This window comes from Caenorhabditis briggsae, assembly GCF_000004555.2.
Source record: "Caenorhabditis briggsae complete genome, chrIII, whole genome shotgun sequence".
In the NCBI taxonomy this organism is placed as follows: Eukaryota; Metazoa; Nematoda; class Chromadorea; order Rhabditida; family Rhabditidae; genus Caenorhabditis; species Caenorhabditis briggsae.
The window spans coordinates 6,388,905-6,409,102 of NC_013490.2; the positions used below are offsets into that span (position 1 = coordinate 6,388,905).

At 38.4% G+C, this 20,198-nt stretch overlaps 5 protein-coding genes across 5 annotated transcripts in view; 2 read left to right on the top strand and 3 right to left on the bottom strand.

Annotated features, from left to right (window-relative positions):
* Positions 1 to 35: 35 nt before the first annotated feature.
* Positions 36 to 3,461, bottom strand: Cbr-ung-1 (the record flags this gene model as incomplete). Its single annotated transcript, XM_002641413.1, has 5 exons — positions 36 to 152; positions 200 to 756; positions 1,776 to 2,225; positions 2,271 to 2,882; positions 3,107 to 3,461. The coding sequence occupies 5 exons, from the start codon at positions 3,459 to 3,461 to the stop codon at positions 36 to 38; spliced, it is 2,091 nt and encodes a 696-aa protein (XP_002641459.1).
* Positions 3,462 to 6,612: 3,151 nt separating this feature from the next.
* On the top strand, positions 6,613 to 8,049 carry CBG13329 (the record flags this gene model as incomplete). Its single annotated transcript, XM_002641414.1, has 5 exons — positions 6,613 to 6,819; positions 6,862 to 7,032; positions 7,085 to 7,354; positions 7,399 to 7,744; positions 7,793 to 8,049. The coding sequence occupies 5 exons, from the start codon at positions 6,613 to 6,615 to the stop codon at positions 8,047 to 8,049; spliced, it is 1,251 nt and encodes a 416-aa protein (XP_002641460.1).
* Positions 8,050 to 8,509: 460 nt separating this feature from the next.
* On the top strand, positions 8,510 to 11,152 carry Cbr-wah-1 (the record flags this gene model as incomplete). The annotated part of the gene is given in 8 exon segments (XM_045243888.1): positions 8,510 to 8,621; positions 8,674 to 9,083; positions 9,134 to 9,238; positions 9,292 to 9,330; positions 9,620 to 9,724; positions 9,772 to 10,146; positions 10,157 to 10,936; positions 10,988 to 11,152. The coding sequence occupies 8 exon segments, from the start codon at positions 8,510 to 8,512 to the stop codon at positions 11,150 to 11,152; spliced, it is 2,091 nt and encodes a 696-aa protein (XP_045095125.1).
* A 134-nt stretch (positions 11,153 to 11,286) lies between these two features.
* Positions 11,287 to 13,114, bottom strand: CBG13331 (the record flags this gene model as incomplete). The annotated part of the gene is made up of 4 exons (XM_002641416.1): positions 11,287 to 11,769; positions 11,816 to 12,090; positions 12,138 to 12,320; positions 13,039 to 13,114. The coding sequence occupies 4 exons, from the start codon at positions 13,112 to 13,114 to the stop codon at positions 11,287 to 11,289; spliced, it is 1,017 nt and encodes a 338-aa protein (XP_002641462.1).
* A 5,618-nt stretch (positions 13,115 to 18,732) lies between these two features.
* CBG13332 overlaps positions 18,733 to 20,198 on the bottom strand; it is a gene marked incomplete at both ends in the record, with an annotated part of 1,985 nt that continues 519 nt past the window's right edge. The window contains 5 exons of the mRNA XM_045243889.1: positions 18,733 to 18,948; positions 18,997 to 19,205; positions 19,251 to 19,419; positions 19,465 to 19,621; positions 20,161 to 20,198. The exon at positions 20,161 to 20,198 is cut by the window's right edge and continues 519 nt beyond it. Of these exons, the coding sequence (XP_045095126.1) occupies positions 18,733 to 18,948; positions 18,997 to 19,205; positions 19,251 to 19,419; positions 19,465 to 19,621; positions 20,161 to 20,198 (789 nt within the window). The remainder of the gene's footprint in view (positions 18,949 to 18,996; positions 19,206 to 19,250; positions 19,420 to 19,464; positions 19,622 to 20,160) is intronic.

Consider the following 20,198-nt stretch of genomic DNA (forward strand, 5'->3'; position numbering starts at 1 on the left):
TATAATAACAGAAAAACGAACGCCTAGCTTTGTTATTATAAATCAGACCAATTAATTGGGTTTCTTCCTGAATTCTCCAGCTCCGTGTTGCATTTCGAAAAGCATTTGCAGCCCCACCAAAAACGAGCACTGAGTGGTGACGGATGAGCTGTCTGGAAAAAAACACTTCATAAGTAACATACGAGAAGAATATGTTTACCTTGATAACTACATGCTTCTTAGTGTCAATCAGCTCCTCCTTTTTGTGTGCAAATCCTCCCCACAACAAAAACACAATTGGTTTCTCTGATTTCTTCGATATCATCCGGATGACGGTATCAGTGAAAGTCTGCCATCCAATTTTCGCATGTGAATTCGCTTCATGGGCACGAACCGTAAGTGTTGCATTGAGCATAAAAACGCCTTGCCGAGTCCAACCAAGCAAGTTTCCATGATCAGGCCTCTTGAATCCGTCGATGTCCGACTCGAGCTCTTTGAAAATATTCTTCAAAGATGGTGGAGGTTTCACACCTTTCTGTACACTAAAAGAAAGACCGTGTGCTTGATTATCGTCGTGGTATGGGTCTTGTCCAATGACAACGACACTGATTTCCTCGAATGGCAAAACATTGAATGTTGTGAAGATCTGGGATTGAGGTGGAAACACTTGCTTTCCCTTTTTCACTTCTTCGTTCAAGAACTTTTCGATTTTGGAGATATATCCTTTTTTGAACTCTTCCTCCAGAAGCTGTGACCACGACTCACTTTGGAGCAATTCTTTCAGATTAATTTCTGTTTTGATGGTTGTTCCCAATGGCCTGTCTTTTGTTTCCGATTCATCTACTTTCATCTTTTTTACCAGTTGGTTTTCCTTGACGTCATCTGATGTTTTTTCTGTGGAGACTTCAGCACAGCTTACTGATTTTCTGCAATGTTCGTTTCTAACTCGAGTTTTCAGCACTTTGCATTTACCGTTTTGCTGCAGCTGCTGCTTTCATGAACATATCCGGAATTTTTACGGTTTTTGACATTCTGTAACAAAAAAATTTAGTGAGAAACATATTTATTATGAGAAAACCAATGATGTTCAATAAGATGTTCACATAGAAATACGGAAAGAGAAGTAGAGAGAGTGAGGGAAAATAAACACGATAGCGGATTGAAAAGTGGAGATGATGAAAATTATAAATGTTTTAAATAATCTGTGAATGTTGGAAAGTTCCCGGAAAATGAATCAGGTCCGGCACCGAAATCGGGATCTACGAGAGCTGCCGCATGAGAAATGCAATCGAAATCTGGAATTTTTACGACAGGATTACGGTTAGCAAATTTGTACATTCTTGCACAACGGTGTTTGCGTCTGATGCATCGAATTTGGATGCTGTGCAGTTTTTTTCTAATTTTTGGTTTTTTTAAGGTTTTAACAAAAACAGGTTTTTTCAAAACATTTTTCTGCTTTCCTAATTATTTTTTTACACGTACTGCTATATAATAATAATGCTGAGCCTCTTTATTTTTTCAGATACAAGTCACCAACGACATGCCGCCCAAATTGAAAAAAATGGTGAGTATGTTTTTAGAATAAAATATAATATAGTTTCTGAACTTGATTGTTGTATGTGAAAGGCAGTTTAAAATATGCGAGGAAAGAGGTTTAAACGCGCTTCTTTCCCGCCTAAATTTCGCGTGTAGTACATCGGCCATTAACATCGGCCATTCGCTTTAGGTCGCTACCAAAAAAGATTTTTCACACTGTGCTCGTATTTTGTTTGCAAACTATTTCATAAAACTCTTACTGTCTATTGTTCCTAGTTGATTTGATGTGCTCGGTTGCTGTGGGGATTGACTGTAGTAGTTTTGATCCCAATTGTGTGGGTACTGTTGAATCGTAGAAGTGCTCATCCCGTTCGCAGGTTGATTATATTGGTATCTCTGCCATTCTGGGTAATGCGGAATAGTTGATGACGGTAAAGGCTGGCTCATTGGTGCTGGAAGTTCCGTATCTAGCGGGACTGTTCCAGCGTTGTAAGACTGCGGCAAAGATGGTACATTTCGTTTCATAGTTGTTTCTCCATTTCCAACTGTTTCTTTCTTGCTCTTCCTCTTCCGATCCCTTCTCTTATTCGGAGTTGGTTTCACTTGAGGCGTCGCATTCTTGTACAACTCCGAATTCAAGGCGACTGGGGGTTCAGAACTTTCGGCTTTTCCGTCCTGGTGACTTCCCGTCGAGGTGTCAGGAGGTGAAACTGAATAATATACTTTAAACAAGACAAAACATTTCCATTATTTACCTTCTGATGAATTTTCCGTAGTTGGAACTACCGGTGCAGAGATGCTCTCAGGCTCTTGGGGTAGGGGGGTAGGTGTGGACTCAGAAACTTTCTTTACATTTCGTTTCCGGCTGTGATCTCTATTACTATAATCCCTTATGTTGCTTTTTATTTCGAATTGAATAGGCGCTTTGCGAGCCCTCTGGGGACGTCTACTACTGAAGGTAGCTTCATTTCTATCTTCCATCAATTTCGATTCATCATTAGACGATTCTTCGGCTCTTCTCTTGAACGTACGGCGTTCACTATTGTCACATACTGCACTGGAAGAACTAGAAGGTAAATTCGATTCGACTGCTGGATCCTGCGATTTTAGCATTTGCTGCTCACTACATTTCTTGTTCAATTCATTGATGGCACTCGTAATTTGCTCAGTGACCGTTGAATCGGTTCTTGGTTGTTGTATTTCTTCGAGAATCTGATCCTGTTTTGGCTGGTCAATCATTCCAGTCGAAGTCGTGGGATCCACCTCCAAACATGGTTCCTTCTGAATTTCTTTGGCAACAGCTCCACTTATTCCATTATTCAACTCATCGCGTTTAGAGAATTCGTTGTCTTCTTGTGGAGTAATATCTGTAAACGGAACTGTTTTCAAATCCAAAAACTACTCTGATTTTACGAACCTTTTTGCAAAGATTGTTGGTGTGAGTCTAGTTTCGATGGGTCAGCGACGGATTCCAGTGCTGATTTTTTTGACTTTACATCAATAATCTTCGTTAGATCCATCTCAATTCGATCGTTAAATTGTGTGAATTCTATAAAAATCTACCGAGTTATTGATTTTAACTAAAACTCACCGTCGAGAAAGCTTAATTTCGAAGTCACCATATCTTGCTGCTTGTCCAAGTATGTTCCTCGGTCGATTTCAGTAGACTCCGAAGCAGAAGATGATGGAACCACTTCATCTTCATCCTCAAGGTTTAGAATGGTTGGTACCATTTCCTCATTACGTTGCGTCATGAAATTCTGTCCTGGATGCTTGTTTGATTGAAGAACTACAGTGTTAGCCGTTTTCAAATGTTCTCTGCAGTTTTTCAGTTTCTTCTCTGCATTCATTTCAGTTTGGATGCTATCGTTGAAGTCGGTGAGGAAGTTCAAGATTCTCCCATTTCTCTCGTCCATAGTCTCACTGCAGTCCAGAGTTCTTTTCATGATTTCAATAGAATCGTGAAAAATATCATAGACGTTTCGGAAATCAGAGTTGATAGCTTTTGTGATGATAGGGAGCCAAGGTTTTTCCGGATAATATTTTTCTGCCAGAAATAAATTTTGGGTTGCTCTGTAAAACGATATACCGAATTTCCTCTAATAGACGCCCACGCAAACTGTCTACTTTGAGCTCAATTATATCGATTTCTGTGAAAGATATCCAAATAATGTCCACTAATAATTTTGTTATCAGATATTAGAATTCTGATATCTCTCACAGGAAACGACATGATAATTGAGCTCGAATTCGGCTCAAAGACTCACCCGTTCGTAGGCTCAGAATGACGATGCCGCGAATGTTTTGGATGTTCGTCCATTGCTGAAAAAAGATGTTCAAATCTACTTTATATAAAATAACTGGGGAACATGCTCGAAAAGTTAAATTTGAATCGATAGAGAGAGAGAGAGAGACTTTCTCAGTTCCCACGGGTAACTATGGAGTACGGTGGTTTCCATGTTTACTCTTATTTTTCTATTGATTCTCAACATGATCATACGAAGTCGTATATGACCAGAAAGTATGAACAACTATCATAAAATAAATGAGAAACGAAAAAAAAAAGAAGAAGGCTGTATTTTTGTAGATGAAGGAGGAGTGGCAGTCTGCTATAAGTAGCGACCACAGCAAAAGGGGCGCAGCCTATTTTTTTTTCTCCGCGTGGGGTTTTGGATTTTTGATTGGTTGTAACTATGGCTAGAAAAGGAGGATCGATATGAAAATTTGACTCCTTATGTAATCGACTACGTAGAATTCAAATATGTAAATGTTTTTACTGAAATTCTTACACGAAAGAAGGAAAGAGCAATAAACAAAAGTGGGCGGCAGAAAAACGCACAGTAAAAGAGATGGGTGGCTGAAACGCTCAAAATTTTTGTTGTTTCCAGTAACTTAAGACATTTGCTAAAAGGAAATCATAATGAAAATCTCAGAAAAGTTAGCCGAAAATAGTACATTTCAGCCAAACTGGCTGTAAATATTGTGAAAAACTTTAGTGACAACCTATAGAAATCATGTTTTTTATAGATAATACTACTCTCGAACATCACACAAATAAATTTTGAACATAATTGGATTATCAGAAAATACTTCATGTTCCGTCACAAAATGACATACTCAATAAAATATTCGTTTTTCACAATTATATCACGAATGGAAGCTAAAACGCTCGATTTCTTTACATATTCGGATTCTACGGAAAATTTCACATAAAATGATGTTTCTGAGATATTACAAAAAGTTGGCCGAAAAAAATGCGAAGCACATTTGTATCGAAATCACCAGAAAATTCATAGAAAAATAATTTTTTCAAAGAGCGCGCGTGTGGCGGTGTTATAATTAAACAATGCGCCCACTCTCGGTGTGCTCGTTTGGTGTACTGGTTAAGCTAGCGGTGTTCTAAGCAAAGACATGCGGGTTCGATTTCGCTTTTGGACAATTTTTTTGAACGTTTTTTTTTCACATTAAAAAAATTTTCTCCTTGACATCGGTACTTGAACGATGCATTGATGAGTATTTCTTCTTTAGAATTTCATTCTTCAGCCTTTTTTCTCAGTAATTTCGCATTTTTTCTATTTTTTTCCGATTTTGAACTAATTTCTGGTGAAAATTTGTAAAATTAGGTTTGTTATCACACTAAGCATAATCGAAACACCATTTTTCACACTTTCCGATACGATTTTCTCCGTTTCCAGCCGTCCGAAACCGAAATTTCGGCAGAAAACTGCTCGAGTAAACGATAGGCTTTTTCCGCGCCGCAGCCTTGCGTCGGCGACGCCCCGCCCACTCGCGGAGAAAATGGACGAAAATGAAAAGCACAAACTGGGATGTAACTCGGGAATGAGCGAATATTTTTGAACGAAATTTTGAAAATATGCTAATTAGGAAGAGGAGACCATTTTAAAATACAAAGATTTCAAGAAAGAACTGAAAAAAATGTTGTGGTCCCTAGCTATAAGTTCAAAAAGAAAAGTGTAGATGAAGAGCAGAGACGCAGAGAAACAATTCTAGAAAAGAAGCCATGGTTGCAAGAGGCAGAGAGACGAAGAATGTGAACGGAAAAAACTTTCGGCATCGTTTCAGAATGTAGCTATGCGAAAGGAAATGAACAGTTCGTATTTCCACTTTCTCATGGAACTCTTTGAAAAATTCGAAGTTTTGATGTGTTCTTTTTCCATTTTTCCAAATTTTTTAGCATAGATGAAAATCATACTTGCGGACGGGCCCAAAGCGGGCCGTGGCGGGCCCTGTCATACTTTCTTTTAGGATTGATATTTTTTGACCAACTAAATTAAATATGGTAGAACTCGAGCACTACAAAATGATAGTATTTGAGACACTGTATCATATTTGTGAACAAAGTTACAAGCCAAAAAGCTGCAAATGCGGGCCGGGCCGGTTTTTTCGGCCCGTTTGGTCTGTGACTTTGTTTACAAAAATGATACAGTGTCCCAAATAGTATCATTTTGTAGAGCTCGTCGAGTTCTGTCATATCTAATTTAGTTAGTCAAAAAATATTAATCCCAAAAGAAACTAAGACAGGGCCCGCCACGGCCCGCTTTGGGTTCGTCTATGATGAAAATGCTTCAAAATTCAATAATATGTCTAGATGATGCAGTTCTTGACTGATGTTTGAAATTTCGACGACATATCTACGGACCCAGTGATTGGTTCCCAATCCACAAGTACTTGAATAAAAGCTACAGTATACTATCGGGATTGCCCATATACTAGTCGAATCAATATCAAGAGGCTTTTTTCTGAGTAGCTGTAGCAGATGACAAATACTCATAGAACGCGCATAAAGAATTCCTTCTAGTCAGCAACGTTCGCGTTAGTGCACGTGTTGTGGCTGGACAAAAAAGGACGAATGCGATAGCGACAAGGGGAGCAATGGCACCCTCGCTCCGTTTCTCCGTCTGGCGTCTCTTCGTCTAGGCACCCTTTTGCATGTGGTCATTTTTCCCACGAATTGTTAGGCCAATATTTAAAAATGTGGTCTGATAGAGAAAAGATAATGGGCCTTGTTTTGTTCTTGAGATTTATTGATTCTGATTTTTTTAAAAATACTCATTTATTCCTTAGTTTCAGAAAAGCATGTCAGACAATAGTATAGATCCCGCGACGCTCGCAGCTGCGGCAGCCATAGTAGCAGGAGCCAGAAACCCAGGATCAGCAGAAGCATCGCGGAATCCATCGCCACCAGTCCCTGGCGTACCTGCACCAGTACCCGTTCCATTAGTAACTGTATCGTCCACAACTTCAACTCCTCTTTTGGAACAGGCCAAAAATGCTCTTGCCCAGGTATAACAAATCCCCTAAAACAAAAAAAATTCGGAATTTTAGTTGGTCAAAACATCCAAAATGAACCGAAGCCGTGGATCAGCACTGGCAGAGAAACCGGAAGTTCAACTGATGCTTGACAAAGATCTTTTCTTGATTCAATCTGATCGACGGACTAAAATGAACCCCTTGCAACAAATGCAACTTTTAAGAGTCTTATCACAGTTTTTCTTGGTGAGTCCTGAATCGATCAGTGGTAATTGGATCATTGTTAAAATTTTTATAGGAACGAGTTGACGATGGACACCGATACGCATACTTTGAGGCAATTTTCTTAGGAAGAGTTGATGATCCGGTTCTTCACGAATACCGTCTTTCGGTGATGTACCAACTGGTTTCGTTCTCTGTTCAGTATCCAGTTTTGCAAATTTTGAACCATGTGATGGGATGGATCAGCAAATTGAACAATGAAACTCAAGAAAGAATGTATTGCGATCGGTTAATCGACATGATGGTTGAGCATTTTGTGCGGACTTCGAACATCGAAAACCGAATGGTGAATATTTTTGTTTATTTCGGTTAAAAAAATTATATTTTTAGCATGATTATCTTCTCCCTCTTGAAACCAGCTGCAGTGAGTTCTGTGCACTCTTCATCGCTCGAGCTCCTCTTCATGGACCATTGTCCCCTGCAATGGTTGAAGTGATTGTTCAGTATTGTGCTACAAATATGCAATTCATTCTTCGACATCTCCGAGACACTCCTTGGCAAGGAAATGACTTTGCAGAAAAAGTTATTCCAAGGTTGGTCGAGCAGATGCTGGTCGACGAAACAGATGACTCCGACAGTCTTGGATCATGTATATGCTACTTCCTGTTCCGATGGCATATTGATGTGCTCGCAAATGCAGACAGAAAGGGGCCGACCAAGCGAATAGAAGTCTTAGGTATTCAGTTTTGTTATCGAGGTAATTTAATAATTTTTCAAATTTCAGATCTACTTCTCTCCCCCGAATATCCATGGACGAAACGAAGAGCTTGCGTTTTAACGAGTGCGATCGCAGCATCCACCAGAAGTGAAGAAGTAGTTCAAAAACAATTGAAAAAGCTGTTTGTGCCTGTAACATTCAAACCGGCTGTTGAACTTCTTTGCTCTGGAACGGTCAAGGATAATCCACAAAAAGTACTAGAAGCGCTATCAGAGATGACGTTGACTCGGGAGCTACGTGCGTTAGCTGGAGAAACGAATTGAATTTTTAACGAAGTGCTTTATTCGGGTTTCTATAATCTTTGTATATCATGCATCCTTTTTTCAAATAAACTTTCACAACATATTTAACGATTACTCTTTTTGCTATTTTCCCGGTTGAAACCTGGATTTTTACTTTTCTTGAACAGACAAAAACTCCTATGGAATAATTTCAATTTTCATCTCATCTCTTCTCCGATCTCTGTCTTTCCCATCCTCTTCTTCTGACACTATGATTTCTTTGACACCTTTTCACTCCTCTTTCGCACGCTCTTTCGCAACTCTCACCTCGATTTTTATCATTGCGACTAGAGCATGTTTACACGCCAGTCGCCCGCCCGTCACCTGTTGCAGAAATGCATCTCTTCATATTTTTAGATCAATTTTATTCTTCTTTGATATTACAAAAAAATCAGAAAAAAATCGATTTTATAGGTAGTATAGACTAAAACCACGAAAAAATATGTTGCTACGAGCAGTTGGACGACAGATGACGTCGGTTATTCGACAACAGACTGCTGTTAGAAGTATCACTATGACCAGAGTAGCTCTTGGTGGAGGAGGCCATCATCATGGTGAGTAGAAGCTAAAATAGGCAAAGAGCTAATATTCAACTTCTTTTTTCAGACCCTCAACCAGTCTATATCCCAAAACCAGGATCCCTTGACTGGACCCTTTGTGGATACTCACACGCAAAATCTGCTCATCCACATGAACCTCATAAGACAGATGTTGGATCTCTCGTCGGAGCTGTCGTTTTCATTGGTCTCACTCTCGCTGCTGTTTTTTTCAAGACTGACACCTTCAAGAAGGATGATGGGCATCACCATGGGCACAGCGCGAAACATTCGGCTCAGCAAGAAGAAGTGCATCACGAAGAGCCGGAAGAGAAACATGTTGAACCAGAAGTAGATCCCCGTAAACCAGAAGAAGTTCTTGCTGTTCGTGAAGCACCAGCCGCTGTTGAAGAGCCTGTTCCAACGACATCGAAGCAAGAGCAGGAGGAGAAGGCTGATAAAGAAGCTGCTGAGACCAAGGTAATGTTTTTGAAAGGGAAAAATCTCAATAAAGTTTTAATTGGTTTCAGAAGGCTGAATCAGAAGAGACGTCTGTTGAGCCACAGGGAACTACATCTAAACAAGAGCCAGAAGGAACTTCAGCTACTGAGGAACCAGTTCCATCGACTTCCAAGGTAAATTATCATGCTTCTCTTTCCCTCACATTATTCAATTTTTCTAATTCTAGACCACCGTAGAGCCAACACCTTCAGAACCGAAACAAGAGGTACAGTAATCACAGTGTTCTCCCGCATCCGCTCGTCATCCAGTTAGACTATGCAACTATCATTTTTAGTTTTCTTTCATTTTCCCTCCCCGCACACAAGTTTTGAAACGTTTATCGGTTTTGTTCTCTCGGTTTTTCTGCTCAACGAAAAGTTTATTTTTGCGTGTGCCTTTGACTGCAGTTCTGAAAACTTTTCAGACTGTTGAATACACCAATTTTTCCCGATAATAAAGAAGATTTTGACAATTGAACATTCTCTCTAATAAATTTGACGCTGAGATTCTTCCAGAATTCATCATTACACTGTGAATACGTCATCATCGGATCTGGAACTGCTGCTTATTATGCATCGTTGGCAATTAGAGCGAAACAAGCCGAAGCTAAAGTTCTTATGGTTTGTTTGAATAAAATAGCAAACTAGGAAAATATCTGAAATGTTAGATTGGAGAAGAATCAGAACTACCGTATAATCGTCCTCCTCTTTCAAAAGAGCTCTGGTGGTATGGTGACGAAACTGCTGCCTCAAAACTGGACTACACTTCACTTTCTGGAAAGAAACGAGACATTTTCTACGAAGTTGAAGGATTTTTCGTGTCTCCTGAAGATATTCGAAAAGCACCACATGGAGGTGTATCACTAATTCGTGGAAAGAAGGCCATCAAAATTTGTGTGGATGATAAGAAAGTGATTTTGGAAGATGGAACAACAATTGGATATGATAAGGTGTTGATTGCAACTGGAGTTCGGCCAAAGAAGGAGAAAGTGTTTGATGAAGCAAGTGAAGAAGCAAAAGAGAAAATTACTTATTTCCATTATGTAAGTATAGAAAATCTTTTTTTTTCTATTCTGCTTGTTTCAGCCAAAAGATTTCAAACGTGTCGAGCGAGGACTAGCTGACAAATCCATCCAAAAATTGGCTATCGTTGGAAACGGACTTCTTGCTTCTGAATTAGCCTATTCTATCAAAAGAAAATATGGAGAAAACGTCGAGGTTCATCAAGTGTATGAGCAAAAGTACCCAGCCGAGGACATTCTCCCAACTCATCTCGCTCAGAAATCTTTCGAAGCCATCAAGAATAGTGGAGTTAACGTTCGTGCAGAGCAGAAAATCGAAGGAGTTAGAAAATGTTGCAAGAACGTAGTTCTGAAGTTGTCAGATGGAACTGAACTTCGATCCGATATGGTTATTGTTGCAACTGGAGAAGAGCCAAACTCTGAGATTATCGAGGCATCTGGATTGAAAACTAGCGAGAAGGAGGGCGGAGTTCTTGCTGATAAATATTTCAAAGTTGCTGAAAATGTGTGGGCAGCCGGAGCAATTGCCACTTTTAATGATAACATTCTTGGATCCAGAAGAATTAGTTCGTGGGAGAATGCACAAGTTAGTGGACGGTTGGCTGGAGAAAATATGGCGACAGCTGGAAAGACAGAGAAGGCGTTCTGGTATCAACCATCATTCTTCACAAAATTCGCTCCACATCTTCATATCAACGCAGTTGGACAGTGTGATTCCACTCTAGAAACAGTCACTGTCTACGCTGAACCAGATGGCGAGAATCCTCTGGAAAAAGCTGTTGTCTTCTATAAATCGAAGGAAAATGGAAACGTTGGTTCTTCCTTTTCTCTGGATTCCCACTACTCAAAACATTCTTTTCAGGTTGTTGGTGTGCTTCTTGTTAACGTTTTCGGTCCGTCTCTTGACGTGGCTCGTCGTATAATTGATGATCAAAAGAAAGTAGAAGAATTCAAGGAGATTGCCAAACTCTTCCCACTTTATGAGCCACCGAAAGTCGAAGAGGAAACGAAGGAAAAGAGTCCATGACTTAATTAGATATCATTTTTAGTGTTCTCATTGTTTTTTTTGTTCGTGTTTTTTCTTGTTTTCTTGTGTTGTTTTGTCTAACATATAATATGAAGCCTGAGTTTCCAATAAAGTAATAATTTATTTAGTTCTTATCATTTAACAGCTGTTGAATGCCTCAACGCAATTAATTCCAGGCAAGTCATGCTATCCTCAACCGACGAATGACCCGTTTTCTGGGTTTGGATCTCTTTCTGCAGATAGATCACAGCCAGATTTTGAAGTGATAGCTTCTTGAATTCCCCTCTCTGGTCCACAGACATGAATAAGACAGATGTGTCGATCACATTGTGGTGGATCAAACGGAGAGCCTTGAGATCCGATTCCAGCGAATGGCCAACTAGAAGAGTCTCCGAATTGATAAACTGGAATAATTGAAGACGGCATGCTTCGAAGGTGATTGCTTCTGATAGATCCTTCTCCGTGATTCCAGAGAATGTGGTATTTAAGCTGACGATTTCATATTGTGGAAGAACAAAAGTATCCAGAATAACTCGTCCTTTCATGTCCACAAGGCTCACTCTTGCTACTTCAAGTCCATTCATTGTATGTACTAGCTCACAGTCCAAACCGTACACCTAAAAGAATACAGATTGAAAATGCATGAGGAAATCAACTATTTACCTTCTTCGACCTGTAGTCGTTTGCATTTTTAGCTGGAGGAGTTGGCATAAAACTCCAAAGGGTATCCTCCCAAGCACTGTTGAAAACGTGATAATCTTCTACCATACAACCTCCAGAAGACGTGCTCGGATGAGCTGAGCAGCATGTCCGAACAAAGCTGCGTTTCACATGGTCGAACTTCTTTCGATGGTGATAAACACATTTTTGTGGAGCCATTGTTCCGTCTTGGTTCAAGTAAAAATCTTTAGAACAACGGGAGCATTTGCGAAGGAGATCTAAAAATATATCGATTTGTAAATTTCCACAAAAGTAAAGTTAGTACCATCAGAAGCTACGAAATCCCTCATGTTATTCTTCGTTTGTGGGATAACGGCACTATTTGGACCCAAAAATGGAAACCCATTGTATTGGAGAGCATTGGGTGTCAGTTTCAGGTACGACAGTTCACCATGCAACCTGGCTGGAGCCATTTTGTGAAGAGGTTCCGGTGTGAGGCATAGGGAAACTGAAAATCAATGTTTAAGTTAAAGAACACAAAATACCAGGAACTGAAATTCTTGTTATTTTTTTAAGACGATATCACATGGGGGTGTCTCGCTCGTGGTTCTAAGTGTAAACATCGTGTACCTGGCACATGAAACAAATCAGTGGAGAAGTGATTTTTGAAAATTAGAGTTTGTTTTTTCAGTAAAAAGAATCAGAAAGGAGAGTAAATTTTGCAGTAATCTAAAAAGGATATTCCGTAATAAAAGGATCCCTACACTGCAAATTTTGACCTAATTTATCTCGGTTACTGTAATAGACATCAAAAATTTGTCAACTGATAAAATGTTGATCATAATATCAAAAATTTTTATCAGTTGATAATTTTTTGATATCTTTCGGAACCAGGATAAATTGGCTCAAATTTCGAAATTAGAGGGTCATTCTATAATAGGTTTTACAGTAGTTTGTAAATTTGAGGTTTACCAATTTTCGTAGCAAAGAGATACCAATTAGTGAAATAAACACCTAGAAGTTATTTTTGAAATTATCAAAGCCTCATGACTATTCCAAAAACTATAAAACGGCCATCCAACGAATGACCAACAACTTTGGATACTGTAGTGTAATGTTTTGTAGATTTTGTCATTATTAAATTAGGTTCTGGTGTTCTAGCTCAGTTTTTAAATTTACAAATTTTTAGAAAAAAGGCAATATTTGAAAATTCTTAAACTACTAACCCTCTTCATCGGAACTGCTGGAACTGATGCTCGCTCCGTTTCGCTTCTTTTTCATTTGTAGAAATTCGATTCCCATTGTAGTTCGGTGTTTTACTGAAATATAGAGAAATATGAATATACACTTTTCAGGCCAAAGTCATTTTATATAAAGTGATCTAGGGCAAAAAAGAGAAAGAAATAGAAAGAAAGAAATAAAAGTCAGCAGGTCAAAATGTTCTGAAAGTACAAACCAATGTACAAGAGAGACAGGTGTACTTTGATGAAAAGGGAACGGATGGAGTGTGAAGTGAAAAATGCACTTGGGCTCTCGATTACCACATGATCTGATGTTCTGACCCTGACTATCTTCAATCCAATGGAACTATTAGAGAGCATTCGAGACGCAGAGACGCAGAAATAACAAGAGACAGCACAGAAAAAGACAAGGGAGACACCAATGGACACGGCCTGTTTTTGTGTGTGTGTGTGTGTGTGTGTGTGTTGATAAAGAAGAAAATTGGAAGGAAGGAACAGGTGAGAGAGGAGAAGAGATCGGAGAAAACAAGAGGGAAAGTTCTCGGGAGGAAAAAAGAGGCTTAGAAGACGTCGAGTTAGATTGCATCTCTCGGAGTAGCAAGAACATATAGACGACCGTTTTTTATTGTTGTTGTTGTTGGATGATCATATTTTTGATACACACAAATATAAATATTTGTTTGTGGTTTTGGGGGGAGAGGTGCTTGAATGAAATTGAACAAAACTATAGCAGTTCAAGTTTGTTGTTGGGGGTAAACACATAGCTATTATTGGGTTGGGGAACAGCGTAGGTTCACTAAATATTTTAGAAAAAAATTTTGATATGAATTTTTGTTGTTGTTGGTGGTGGGAAAGAATGACTCATTGGCTGTAATGTAACGTGGGCTTAAGAAGATTCCGAGAAGACGTCCCTCTATGAGTCAGAAGGCTGAGGAAGGGTTCAGAACAAACATATTGGTTAATATTCTTGGAAGAGAAAAGCTTGTGGGCGTGGCCAACGGTTTCCATAACAAAAACCACAGTAACCTAAAATTTTCGATCCTTTTTTCTGGATTCTCATTCTCGTGGTGGGACCCAAATTTTCGATTTTTGGAATTTTTTTCATGAATGGTTAAATAGACTAGTTGAAATAGCATAATTTTCCTCCAAATCGACGAAAATCTAAGCGATTTGTGGGGAATTTTTCTATTTCCGTGCTAAGACCCAAACTTTCGGAATTTTCAATTTTTGAAAATAGGGTCATAACTAGCTTGATTTTCTAATTAAAATAGTACAATTTTCATTAAAATCGGTCCAAAACTAATCGAGTTACTCTATTTTTAGAAACTTTTTTTTTGAAAATTTTCAAATTTTTGCTTTTCGATGATTTTTGAGTAAAAACTTCCAATACAAGTCAGAAAATTAAGACTTACTAAATCTAAAAAGTTGCCGGAAAATGGGCGAGAAGGGAAAAAACAACTAAAGTAAAAAATATTTGCTAATTACGGTAGTTCGGTCGTGGCTCCGATTTTTGCATACCAGCCTATTATTTGGAAAGGATAATAATTTGTACGAGCAAACATTAGAAAATGATGAAGTGCAAAATCTTGTCTAGGTACGAAATTTGTACTACGAGTTACCAGGGAATCAAAGGGGATCAGAATACGAATTTTGAGCACAAGAGGGCTAATGCTCATCTCCATGGAACTCCGAAAAAAACTTTTGAAAGTAGGACGACGAAAATAGAAAGGTTACAAAAAATTGAGTCTATGATCACCCACTACTTTTAAATTTTTACATGACGAATTCTGAAAAAAACTCAGTGAGGGGTCAAATTTTGGGATTACTACGAAAGTTCAAAAACGGTAGACCAAAACATTACGCAATTCGAGAGGGTGACTGCATCAGAACACGAAAGTCTTCTATTCCTTTATTTCTCTTTTTATTGGGAAAACACAGAAGAACATGACTAGATCATTCTAGAAGAAACTCATGATTTCCTCCTTGTGTGTCTTTTTCAAATAGTTTGTAGCTTTTTTCTTAGAGTAAATATACTGAAACACTGTGTTTACACTTTTGATAGTAAAGGAGAGCATCAGAAAGAAAATTTAGAGATCAACGAGTGATTTTGACGCATCACCTGTTTTGTTGTTTATTGGAAACCGAAGAGAGGAAACTGGAGAGAAAAGGTTTGCAGAAGAAAAAAAATGGAAATGATGCAAAGGACACCCGGTTGCGAAATGGATGAAAATAGGCACAGAAAACGGAACTGTGTCAATAGAAAATATCCTATAGGGTAAGAAAACTGTTTAGTGAGATGGAGATCGTAATGTTTTAAATTCACGAAAACCACCTCTTCGTCATGAAAGGCGGGGGGCAATAAGCTGTTAAGAATCAGAATAGATAAGAAACCGAAATAGGAGATGAGTAATGCGGGGTGGGGGGAACACCCTGGGAAGACAAATGACGTTGAGAAAAGGGTATAAATGAGAGAATGAATAAGGAAAACGGAGAGAGGGAGGATGAGAGAAGAGCACTGAGGATGAGAAATCAATACGACGAACCTTCCTTCTTTTGGGAAAACAAGAAGACGCAGAGACGAGAATTTTTATTGGGTTTTCTCTAATGGTCATGGGAGACGAAGAACGTTTTATGGATTATCCCCTAGAGAACAATTGGAGAGACAGGAGATAAGATAGATAGGGCAACAGTAGTACCTACCGTACCGGTCAATAAGATATACAAAAACGTCTTTTTCAGTTTATTTTCGGTCATTTTGGCCATTTTAAAGAGTCTAAAAACGGGCCAAAAAAGGGTGTCTTTGAGAAATCGAAAATAAGAAAAGGCATTTTCCAAAAATTCTGTGAATGCAAAGTTTTCAATCTAGGTCTGTTTTACAACTTCTAAAATTTTCAAAGTGATCGGAAACTTAACAGCCGAGCTCCACACCCTTGAAAATCGTCAAAATCTACTGAAAAGGCGGTTTTGTGTATCTTATTGACGGGTAGTGTAGATAGGGGGACTGTTTTATATTAGCACTTGTATTAGAACAGTACTGCTAAATGGAATATCACCTCTTCTTAATTTAGAATTGCAAATTCACTGCTCGTACTAAAATTGATTCTTACAAGTCTTGACATTTTTTGAAGATTTGACGAAATTCGGGTTGAATAAATCGAGCGTAGACGTTAATTTCGCTAAAAGGATTTTTCCAGGGACTAGAATAAAAATAGAAGGCCAGAAAGGGATGTTTTAAAAATTACCCGGAAATTTCAAACTCAACGTAGAACCAATAACTTTTCGGTACTGTGTAGCTGAAAAAACTCTAGTCTGAATATGATAGATAAGCCATAGTATGCCATACCGCCTTTTTTGAAAGTAGGACTCACTACTGTCAAAACCTGTAATAGAAGGGCCTTGTTACTTTTACCTGTGTGTCAATTTTTCTAGATTTTTGTAGAAGATATGAAAAAGTTGTCAACTGGTGAAAGAAATGTTTTGTTTGTTGATACATTTTGGATATATCTGATAGGAATTGAAATACTTGTGCTCAAAATAGACAGGGATCGGGGGAGCCCTTCTAATGCAGATTTTACGGTAACAGAGCAAAACAATCACTTGATATCTCTACAATGGAATTTCGAGCTATCACAAAGCATCAAAAATTAGAAAAAAAAACAAAGATAAGGGCTCATTAAAAATCGTATCGGAAGACAAAACAGTTATTCATGTTATCAGTAGAATTAGTTTTGATAAGGAATAAAAAAGGAGATAATAAGAAGAGTAAAAAAAGCGAACGGCTAGTAGTCGAAGGTATTGAAAGAAGACTGTCGTTGAGGCAGAAGGGATGCTCCTTCACATTGTCACAATCCAGGTCATCTGTAAAATCAATATGAAGTTAAACGGGACGAGAGCGATATTAAGAAATTGGTCTGATCAAAAGGAAACAGAAGGTAATAGAAAGCTCTGGCTCTGGCGGAAGGCTCTGTCTTTTTCTCAGAACCAAATATCGACCTAGTTTGCAAAGTAGTTTTGATCTAATTGATAGTTCACTACAAACCACATGATGTTCTCTCATTATCAATAGTCAGACGATTCTAAATGAGACTTTCGTGACTTTTTGAAAAAGAGAAACAAAATAACAATCGTTCGATATCTCCCTTATATATATATCTGATATCTCCCTTATATATAAAACGCAACTTTTGAATAGCTTGGAAAACAAGTATACATTTATGTCACCCTTTAAGAAAAATGAGGAGCGGAGCGACGAACCAGTAGATCACTAGATTAAATTGCGCCGAAGGCGCACCAGCCAGCCGTGAGAGAGAAATTCTAGAATTTTTTTGGGTTTCTAAATTATGAAAAACAAGCTAGCTGGTGCGCCTTCGGCGCTACTTGATCTGGTTTTTACTGGTTCGCTTCTCATTTTTCTTAAAAGGTCACGTAAATCTATATTTATTTGCCACGGTTTCCAAAACAGGACATCGTGACACAAGGACAGACACAGGGACAGCATCTAGAGTTTTATATATAAGGAAGATAACAAGTTTCGAAAGTGTACTGATTAGTCAGACTTTCGTCTGTTGATCCCTTTCGCCACGTAGAGGCTCAGTACATGAAAGGGAAAATGGTTTTTCACCGGGGGAAAATACAACCAAAAAGGAAAGTACCAACCAAAAACCCCATCGTCTCCGAAGAGACAGCTTGTTAATTTTCAATAGTTCTCTTTCACTGCTAAAAAGCTATACCGTCGCCATTTACTGTTTATGTTCATTTGTTTCTTTTTTCTTCGATTGAGTCTTTTGCAAAAGGGGGACGTTCAGTGAAAATGAATTCACCTAGCCATGAACCATCAAACATGGCGACCCTTAGGGCATTTCATAACTTTTTTCGCAATCGACCAATCGAAAGAAAAAAGCAAATGAAACAATAAACAGCTTAGGCAGGGAACTTCAGAACAGTGGAAAAGAGCTAGTGAAAATTATCAAACTAATTCAAAGAGGGGAATTTCGCAAAGAACTTTTTTTTTTCAATACGTGGAATTTTTTTCCACATGGACAGAAGGAGGGGGCGTGACCTAACATCGATTAATTTATAGATTTCTTGCGTAACGTGAATGAAAAATTTAATGAACTCGAAAATTGAAAAGACATTTACGTGACCCTTTGAAAAAAGTGAAAAACTGAGGACGACAAGTAAAAACTAGGTTGAATCACGCCAAAGACACACCAGTCAAGTATGAACCTACCGTCCATAGAGATAAAAACTGACGAACAAAAAAAATTTCGATTAAACATGTTCCATGTATCGTAAAACCTGTAATAGAAAGAATTTAAACTTTGATCCAATTTTTCTCGATTCCTGTAAAAATATAGAAAAGCTTCAACTTATAAATTCTTTACCATAATATCAGAAGTGTCATAATACCAGATATCGTAATATCAATCGTAATATATATCGTAATATCAGAAGTCAGTTGATCACTTTTTTATATCATGCATAGATAATCCGGTCACATAAGGATCCCTGTGATCACTGTCCGTTTGGGTCCTAGTTATACCCAATCAAAAATTAACGGTAATCACTTTTCCAGTCATTTCTGACATTTTAAAAACACACTTCAGCCAAATAAATTAGTTTAATAAGATTTGAAGAGAAGAGAGAAAAAACCATAGAAAACTTTATTCGACAAATAATCTACTTTTTCAAAGTTCGATTTCGTTGAGCACTTTTATTCTTGCTGCTCTTTTCTCTTGCTGCTTTCTCCTGTTGTCTCTTTTTAGTGTATTCTTTAACTGCGTCACTTCTCGCCACAGCTTCTTGATGAAGGACTACCATTCCTTGTTGAAAATGACCAAAGTGGAATAAGAGACTAGCCTTCACGAATCCAAAAAGATTCGACAATCGGAGAAGCTGAAACTCAAGAAACGAATGAGTGATTCATCTTTTTAGAGTACCTACCTGAACATCCAATTGATTGACCGACTTGTGATACTTGGTACATTGCTCTCGAAGATCCTTCACTATCAACGCCTTCTCCACTTTCTTTCTTCTTCGATTACACGTTTGCACCAGAACTTCCACGGCACGGTACGTTTTCTCAACTTCATCTCGACGCTGATGAGATGTAATGACAACGTTTGAGTCGTGTTCCACTTGATAAAAATTATCTGGAATAATGATTGTCAAAAATACAAAAGTATAGAGATTCATACAGTAACGCTCCTCTTCCTGTCGTCCCAAATTGTCAAGAAGACGTCGTAATCCATCGGCTTCAGCTGCATTCTTTTTGGTATATTCCACCTTTTTCAAGTAGTTTGGCATATATCTCCAGCCGCTATTTGGCACTTCTGACTTGACATCGAAATGCCAACTTTTTCCAGACTGAAATTTTATCGATGTAATTCCCTAGTTTTCTAAAAATCTCACCAAGCACATACTCTGAATTCCATCAGTCACTCCTCTCATTGCACTAAGATATTTGACCATTGAATCGATTTTAAGTCGAAAGTCATCATTTATTTTGTATTGATCTCTGCCTAATATTTTTCCAACGAAAGTTGTGTCTTCTTCTTCAGAACTTTCTCTGAAAAAAAGAATAGTTATGCATCAAAAATGGTGGAAAACTACTGATTGTTTGATGCCTGGTTTTCATCTTGTGTAGGCGTTGTCATTTTCGGAAACTGATTTCCAACTCTGACTAGAGTCTGATGGCTCGGATACGTGCAAGTTCACGGAATTGCAACTTTTGTCAGCTCCCACAAAATATCAGCCGCACAAGAATGCTAATGCCGTAAAACCTATAATTGAAGGGTGTGTCATTTTTGAGCCGATTTATCCAGTTTCCGGTAAGAGATAGCCAAAAGCGACAAACTAACAAAACTTTTTTGATAATATGATAAACATTTTGTCAGTTGATCCCTTTTTCATATCTCTTACAGGAACCAAGGCGGATCAGGTAAAGTTGAAAGTGTGAGAGACCTCCTGAAACGGGGGTACGACGAATTCGAACGTTTTCAAAATCGAACAGACCTAAAATCGAACACATTCAATTCAGAACAGTCCTTTTTTCGCACACGTACCAGAACAGAACGCGGACAGAATCGAACTGTTACAAGTTCGAACTGGTAAGGAGTCGAACTGTCCCAAATTGGAACGCTGCT